Here is a 9,324-nt window from a genome sequence, read left to right as displayed (position 1 = left end):
GGTCCGTGCCCCCCGGTTCCCGAGCCGTGCGCTCCGCGTGCCGGGTTTGCCGCGGGTCGGCTCCGGCTGTGCGGGTTCAGGTGCTCGAGTGCTGTGTGACACTTCTCACCGCCATCGCAAAGGGAAAGGAGTTCGCCCCGCGTCTCCCGAGACAAAGAAGCCCGAGTGTTTCGCCTCGCTCCGTCCTCGGAGCTCGGACACGCGGGGGCAGCGGGGCTGGGGAGCAACAGTGAAACGTGACCTGTGACAAAAGGTGGAGGGAAGGGCATTGTTCTCAACTGAAAAAAAGCATTCCAGAGGCGTCTCCCTGGCTTTGGAAGCTTTAAAAGGTCTGTGACGCTCCAGATTGCCAGCCAGCGATGATTTGCAGGAAGGCAATAGGCTGTAATAGCTCCGAGATTTAACAGCTAAGGAAGTTGTGCAACCCCTTTCACCAGAGGTTTTAAAGCACTGGTGCAAAAATCTGAATAACATTTACATACCTGAAAATAAGTAGGGTTTTGATCTATACAAATACGATAACAGGAAAGCTTCCCCCCTCCCCGTGCCAACTGCAATTGATCTTTGTCTCAGCAACTGGACAGGCTTGTGCCTCTTGCAGTTTTGCAAGTGTGTCGAAATAGTTAATGTGCTTAAACAGTGAAAGATAACGGCACATCATGACCAGGTAATAAGTCATATTCCACGCAGAATTGGTATTAAAAAAAACAACAAAACCCTAGTCCATCTGTGTGTTTCTATTTTGGTGCCGTTGTCAGAGAAACCACAACACTTTATGCCAACCACTATCTCTTCTTAATCTAACAAGATCTGGATGACAGATTAATACAGATTACTTCAATAAATCTATCAATTCTGTGATCTGTAAAGAGCTAAGGGCATGTACATTAATGTATTTCGAGCATGGGAGAGGTGTTTGATTTTAATTGCAAGTGCATAGCTGCTCCCAGGATCAGATTCCACAGGGTGTCCTGCTCTATCGAACACTTCCCCTCTCCCCTTGCATTGCCCAGGAAAGAACAGCAGCTTTTATTCTGTCTGCAGCTGAAATACTAGTATAGTTCCTTTAAATAAAATGCTGTCCCCAAAAGTGTAAATTTAGTTTGATCTCCCCTCATGTTAGCTCAGGACATGGGCTGCTCACATGCAGGACATCAATAAAAACTTCTCAGGTAATATATATTGGCAATTTAAGTAGTCCCTAATTTTTACCATTAGCTTTAGCATGTAACCTAAGTTAAAAACAGCTTATCTAGTCTCAAATTTCAGCACTATGAGAAAAAATATTTTTATTCATATATGCTATTTCCAATCTCAGGCAGAAGAAAATTAGGTTATCGGGACATTCAAAGCCTGAAGAATTACTTCAAAGCCTGAAAGATCTTTGACTCACAAGGAAAGACACCCAGAACACTTTCCATTGCAAGGCTCTTCCATTGCATTGTGCTACTTCTGGTTTGTTTTTTTTTTATTTTTCAGCCTCTCAACTTCGAGTAAATTTATTCCAACCAATTTGCCTTTCTCTGTTCCTTTCCATGTATCTCCTTATCCAATTAAATTTCCATTATCTTATCTTTGAATTACTGTCTAATTCTGTTAATTGTGCATAAAATATCATAAGCAGAAAATAGTTGCCTTTTTAGATAGGCAGATTTGGAAGGGTCACTATGATCATCAGGTATTTAAGATAAAACACATTGCATAACTTTTAAGGACGAACATTGTAAAAAGGACAAGACTCTGCTCGCTAGACAGTTATGTCATACAGAAATTAGTAAAGAGAGGATCTTGGGTTCCTTCATCAATACACAAACTTGAAAGAGATGAAGGAATTTTGACTGTGTTGTACTACCTTCTAAGAAAGAAGAGACAACACTGACCCAAATACTGAATGTACACATATTTCTGAAAAATTTAGTGGGTGGTAGAGGAAGAGGGGGAAATAAAGCAGGTGGCAAGAAAAAGGAGTGACTTTGTGGATGAATTTCTGTACAGTAATGGACATGGAAAAATACTAGAGCTGCACGTGCAGGGAACAGAAGAGCTGTACATGCAGGGAACAGGAGAGAAGGATACTTTGGTAATAGATTAGAGGAACTTTGTAACATTTGAAGGACAGCAGAATACAAAGCAGAATACAAAGCAGAATACAAAGCAGGAACTGAATCAGGACTCAGAGATGCTGATGCCACAAAGACCACAAAGAAGATGCATATTCAGCAAGATGCAGGATCAGCAGAAGAAGTATCCAAGTAGTAGCTTGTCATAACGCGTGAGCGTGATCAGCATTTACTAACCTATCAGTTTGCATATTGAAGACGTAATGATCTTTGTAACAAGCCTATATATACCGATGTGTCTAACAATAAAGTAGAGCATTCACCTTAACTCTATGAGTATTGTGTGTCTGACTCTCGCTCACCACAACATGACTTAACTAAATAAAATGTTAACCCATCCTTTAAACTGTCTCATTCAGTGCTTCCTATTTGCACAGCTTTTTGGCTGGAGCCTGGAACAAATCAGCAAGATGAAACCTCATGATGAAAGTGACACAGGAAACATGGTTTGTAAAACCTGCCATCTCTGCGAGATACACACACAGCAAAGATAAGAACATGTACAACAGCCTGATGGGACCTCTATCTCCTGGCAAGAAAATGATCCAGAACATAGAAAGACTGGTATTTTAGGATTATTTATTAATAGAAACACATCTAGCAACTTTTCCCCATGTACTAACAGCCTTATCTGAACACCAGTAAATGTCAACCTGCACAAGCAAGAGATACCATAGTTCACTGGGTATTATGCAGCAGAGAGAATAACCTGTTCAAATGCATTTTCAAAGGTGATGGCTAAAGTGGTTTAAAGAAACTAGTGAAAGCCTTCCTCATATGCACTTGTGCAGCAAGGCCAGATTTGCATGCCTTAATGAAGGACTGTAAACTTTACTTTTGAATTATATTTTCAAGCTTGTATCACACCCTCAAAGGTATTGAGTTGAGTGTTAATATTTCCTGGTGGTAGAGACCACAAAGTAAACATGGGTAACTGCTTTTAAAGGCGAATTACTTTCACCATTAATATGCTGCTTCAGCACATGCTGAGACTGGATTTGCAAACTTGCATGTATTAGATTAATTCTTAAAAAATATCAATTTCTGTTTAAAATAAGTGCCATTGTTTTGTCTCATCTAGGACTCCTTAATTTCAGACAACTCACGGTGAAAAGATTAATGACTGGTTATCAGTAGAGTCTTCATAAGCCTTAAGACTCAGCTCAGGTAAATGATGTTAAATGTACGTGTCTTTCTTATGCACCAGCAAGATCAGATGCATGTAAATACACTATTATTAAAAAATAATCTAGTAACGAAACACTGTTTCTAGTTTAAAAATTCTAAAAGAACGGATTATTTCCTTCCACATTCCTTAAGATGAAGGCCTAAATATATACATATATATTAAGAATACATATTAAAACACTAAAGGACAATTCAACATATTTTCCACCCCTAAATTAGGGTGGGCCCTTAGTAATAATAAACTTCATTTTATTCTCTTTGGATTCATGTGCAAATATCAGAGGAAACTTAAAATTTGTTATAAAGAGAATATCCTTCCTATTTGCATTGTTACAATAACAACAAACAAATAGAGAGGTTCGCTTTATAAAGTAGTTTCAGTACACCTTTATGGCTTTGATTTAACGAGTAATTGACTGTAGAGTTCTCAACAGACACCTCAGAGTTGTTGTTCTAGTCCATCTGTTACTACTCTTCTAAAACAGATTAAAACTAGGTTAAGAGAAATTTCCTCCTATTTGAACTACATTTTTAGGTAACAGTTGAGGATTCTGGATGCAGGAACAATGACAACCTCGAGGTGTTCTGCTACTCTGCTGCACCGCCCGCCGAGCCAGCAGGGCTGGGCTGTGGAGATGCCCAGGCCAACACACACCATGCCAAGGGTGCCTTGCAACACCACACTCTCCCTAAAAGGGCACAGTTTTTTATTACCTATAAATTCCCAGGTAAAGACAGCAGCTCAGTATCAGGCATCTCAAGTTGTGAGCTTTTCTGGCACAAGAACACATATTAGTAATTCCCTGCCACTGTTTTCTTTCATAGAATCACAGAATCCTCATGGTTGGAAAAGACCTCCAAGATCAAAGAGTCCAACCATCAAGCTAAAAAAAACCACCATGCCCAGGAGAGCATGTCCTAAAGTGTCACATCTTCCTGTTTCCTTTCACTAAACTGCATGGGGAGAAAAGGTATTAATGGAAATCTGATATAGCCATGGTGACCTCCTGGTATCTCAGCCTGCAGAGTCCTGGAGAACATCACTCAAACCTCCTCAGGCACAAGGAAGTCTTCATGACCTTTCAGCTCCAACCCATCCATACTCTCCCAACACCTGGCTCAGATGGAACTAGTTAATTTCCCTGAAGTTTTGGCAGCATGGTGGAGCAAAGGCAGACTCTTTTAACACTGTTATTTTGTATTAACTCTCAGTTTTTCTCGTTCTCTGTTCCATGGGTGCAGGAGGCCTCAGCATTTAGAACATCTATAACCTCCCATTCATCACACACACAAAAAAAGCCCTTTCATTTTCAAAACATGTATGTGGCATCAGCCTGCAACTGCTGAAACCCAAGCTAGCTTGCTGGGTGGCTCCATACTTTCTGAAAACAGCTTTGTAAGCCACTGCAGGAAGAGGATACTACCATTCATTAGTTACACTGGCAATCTGTGTCTCAAAGTCCCAGCTTAGTCATACATTTAAGTGCCCAGTTTCCTCAATATACCAATTATACACACATTACAAGTACTTTCCAATTGATATCAACAAATCTGTGCATTGCAGATGATAAATATTAACATGCACATGTTCTGCTCCCTGCTCTTTCCTCATAAACACATACCACATTGCCTCTCCATGGCTTCATGACCTGCCTGGCCTGTGTATCTGTATATCTGTATCTGTATATATTTTTCTGTAGCTCCCAATCAACCCCTTAGCCTCTCAGACCACCTTCCCTGGAGTATGAAGAATTAAGCAACAACAAGACCTCATGTTTTCATGTAGCAAAGCACAACAACTGGTTCAGAGCTGCATGTGGTGGGAAGTCTAAGTAGCTCCACAGCTCAAGCTTTGTTGAGGAAACAACTGTCCAACAGGCCAGTTCCTAGACAGGACCTATTCTGTAGAGGATGAGAAACCTTTTACATATGCACTGTAACCACATGAATATCAACAGGAAAACTTCTGCAGTAAGTAACCTGGGCTTGTGTGCCATCCCTGTGTGTGAAGAAGGGGCAGTTTTTCTGCAGAAGCACAAGCACCAACCACTTAAAACATCTCCTCAGGCACATGGGTACTTCAGCTGTAGAGGTAAGCATCTACAATTTTGAATTTCAAGAATTAACTGCTACTTTGGGTCTGAACTCCCTTGATCCAGCCTCCGCATTAAGACAGAAAGGTACACAGTAAGAATGGTACTACAATTGCAAGCAGATAAAAAGGCAATTCTCCACTTTTTAAAAAGATATAAGAAAGATTAATTCCAAGCAGACTTTTGTTTTGTTTTTAAATCATTCTATTTATCATTAGTCTTTGTTTTCTGCCCTGAATCCAATCTGCAACCTAATGAACCAGATATTTTTTTTTTTTACTTTCAGGACTCCTCACCTTCGACATTAACCCTTAGTGTATGATTCACTCATTTTACAGATCTTAGAATTGAAAGGAAGCTATCTTTTTGACACAGTACAGCTTTCTTCCTGTAGTTCATCTCATCTAGCTCCACAGTGATTATGAAAGACAGACAAATTCATTCTTATCTTCAGCTGTTGAGTTTTTATGACATAATCACAATACTGATAGTAAAGTAAGTCCAAACACAACCGAGAGCAGCCACATGATCATCTTTCACTGATAGATTTGTGGGTGTTTTTTTCCTGTTACTATATTTAGTAGCATATAATGAATTTCACAAACATATATCCATGGAATTTAACATTGACAAATTGTGCTGCTTCTTCCTTGCACAGTAAGATTAAGGGTATTTATTAATCTCTTAAACATTGTCTATCCAGAGTGGAAGCTACAGGAGCACCAGATAGCCCAATACAGCAAGGCCATACAAAGCAAATAGCACTGCCTGCCTGGGTTGCAAATTATCACGTATGGGCTCACTCAGAATACAGCATGACATCCCACAGTTGTTGTAAAGCTGCTCTGCAGGAGCAAAAAGACATACTAGGTTGTGAAAAAGCCAAATACCTTTTCTATAGATTGTCTGCAGGTTTATGCAACATTATGGGACAGTCAGTAAAGCATAATAGGAACACCAAGGGATAAAACAGATAGTATTTAAAATAACAGTTACTCCACCCTGACTTTTCCAAAGCAAGCAAACAGGGACAGTATTTAGACTCTGCCCAACTACATATAAAAGACTTCACCTTGCTCCACTTGCAAGTTATTTCACATTCAACTACAGAAAGAAACAATCCAATGCCATCAAGTCAGAGCAGCAATGTTTCATTGCCACACTGTGGTGTTGTTAAGTCTTCACAGCCTACAATGCATGTGAAAAAGTTTGATCCTTTGGTCTTATTTGCCGTATTTTATTCCAGTCAAACTCAAAAATCAACCAACCAACAACATGCAAAAAAAACGCACAGTGGAGTAATAGCTTGCACAGAGCAGACAGAAAAGGCTTGATGTAAAATTGTGCTCTCTAGTGGAGAAATTTGTTTTGTACAATAGAAGTTCAAGCCACGCTGATCCATCCACTCAACCAACAAGTTTTCAGTGCAGAAAAAAAACCAGGATTTTCTACAATATGAAAAGAGTGTAAGTGCTTAGTTCAGCAGATTTATTATAACTGAGATAAGCTTGCACTGATACATCACAGATTACAGCTAGATAAGGTGTCTAAATATACAACAAAAAATAGCTAAGTCCTCATGTATGCTTTTATTTCTTTAGATTTTAAAAGTAATGGCACTCTTAAAGCAATACCAAAAAAAATTCCTTTTAATCATGTGAGACTCTAATATGGTCCTATATAACACTAAATAGTCTGATGAAAACAGGTTAGTTTTACACCAGGCAGTGCTATTTGGTTTAGATAATGAAAAATAGTATTTTTCTATACATAAGGGTCTGCTGATTTCTTTTTAGAGAGAAGAACTGACGTGATCACCAATTCCTTTCTCTCTAGTTAACCATACACCACTAAACTTAAACACACTGAATGGGTCTTCAGGAAATAGTAACTCCCTGTTCAATTTGTTTTCTTACACTCTTAACAAAATGCAACTAATTTTCTTCTTGACAGCTTCCCTAACATTTTTTTTGTGGGCATATATGGACCAATGAATGCATTAAATAAATGTAATAATCAATTTAATAGAATCTGTTCTTTAAACAAATTGGCCACTTGTACTTCCTCAATAGTATACAGGATTTAGCTTCTTTGAACACTGTATCTTAACCAGGCTGTTGGAATAAATCTGAAGTTAGAAGACAAAAAAAAATATGCAAGACTTACAAAATCTAGATGCACAGCTAACTCATGTTAATTTTAAAATATATTAAAATTTGGCATGCATTCTAATTCAAGAATAAGAATCTAGCAAGAAATGGATATTAGATTTCCCTCATGTGGTTGCAGAATGTTACGATCAGCTGTTAACTGGGATAGAAAGTAACATTCTGTCTTCCTCTTTGGCCCCTAAAGATGAAATAAGGGTTGGGAGGAGTTGTTTTTTTTTTAATGCACACAGAAACACGCAGCTACCTTTCATGTTTTAAGTATCCTCTGAAAAGGCAGCTTAACAACTCAGCAAAGTCAACAGTCTAGATTTAAGAAGTATCACAAGCCACAAACAGAATCATACAAGTTAAAATATTTGCCAGCTAGATATTTTCTAAATGCAAAAAAAATCGTAACTGATCTTATGGCTCGAGCAAGGAGAGAGTTCCACTGACTTCCAACATAACTGGTGCTGATATGGCAGGGATTTAAATGCTTGTATCTACTTAACCCCGTGACAGCAAACAGATTTCCTGTTTCTGCACTGGTAGTCATTCAGAATTTTAAGCTGGGGAACAGCTGTCAGTGACTGGGTGAAAGAAAAACTTAGCTCTACTTCAGCAGCTCTGTCCTATCACTTAATAAAAAGATGAGTAAGAACTAAGTAATAAACTGTAGTTTGGGTACAGCTAAATATTCATGGCTATTTATTTAAGTGTTTATGAAGTGCTGGAACTCTACAGGAGAATATTAAATGGAAAGAGCATCTTGCAAGTTTTCATAAGATTCTTCACATTTCTGTCCTTCATATGGATGTATCACTTAAACCATACATTTTCTTTAAACCATATGCAAGGAAAAATTCAGTTGATCTAAGAAAACCAGTCTTAAAATTAAGGAGCCAGAAAGAGAAGTGAGATATCTCTTGAAGTCCTATGTAGTTACTGTTACAGATAAGTAAGAGTGACCTAAACATGTTTAGTTTGAAATTCAATAGCAGTCATGCAAAATTAACACACTATTGTGAGCATATTGTAGCACACTTGAAGAGAACTGGTACATATTATTAGCTCTGCTGTAGTAATATCTGTCAGTCACACTAGTGCACGTGTGGAAGGGAGGCAGCCCAGTTACTGAGAGAAGTGTAGGCTTCTCAAAGCCTCATTTGCAGATCCTCCAGTTTTAGCTACGAAAGCATTATCAGAGCAAGGCAGAAGTTTTGCTGGATTTTGCAGACTCAGCTAACTATGTATGTGAGATTTTGTTCATCAAAACAAGACATTAAAAACATACTAAAGTACAGCTCAATAGAATTATGCATTAGGTTGTAAGCCAACTAAAAAACAGGTTCAAAGTTCTACAACAGGCTACAAGATCCTACTTAGTAATTCAGTTTAGCCCATGTAAAAAGTGCAAACGTGTGGTATCCTCCAATTAAATCAACCTCGGCATTTCCTGAAAAGAAAAACAGACCAAATCCCCAGACAATTCATACTGGCTTCCAATACCATCCTACATCCACACCCTATTTTGTGAGACTTTTGGGACAGAGCTAGGAAGTCATGCAGAGTGACAAATTACAGTTGCTACTACAACACTACCATGACAAACCACTTTAGTGATAATTTACAAAACCTACTTCAGAAGTGACTGTGCTAAGAACACCAAAGCTTGCACTGACCTATTTATAATTCAAGTACTATATTCCATGACAAAGAGGTTTTAGAGAAAATGAACACACACAGTCCAGGGGGTCCTCATAAGACAAAGCA

General features: G+C 38.7%; 1 protein-coding gene across 1 annotated transcript in view; it reads right to left on the bottom strand.

The window, feature by feature from the left end:
- Positions 1-269, bottom strand: part of SPPL2A (signal peptide peptidase like 2A) — a 25,896-nt gene extending 25,627 nt beyond the window's left edge. Inside the window, exon 1 of the mRNA XM_009994558.1 lies at positions 110-269. Coding sequence (XP_009992860.1) covers positions 110-269 — 160 coding nt within the window. The remainder of the gene's footprint in view (positions 1-109) is intronic.
- Between the last annotated feature and the right edge of the window lie 9,055 nt (positions 270-9,324).

This window comes from Chaetura pelagica, unplaced genomic scaffold (assembly GCF_000747805.2).
Source record: "Chaetura pelagica isolate M959 unplaced genomic scaffold, ChaPel_1.0 scaffold222, whole genome shotgun sequence".
NCBI classification, from domain to species: domain Eukaryota; kingdom Metazoa; phylum Chordata; class Aves; order Apodiformes; family Apodidae; genus Chaetura; species Chaetura pelagica.
This window is presented reverse-complemented; position numbering and strand designations above follow the sequence as displayed.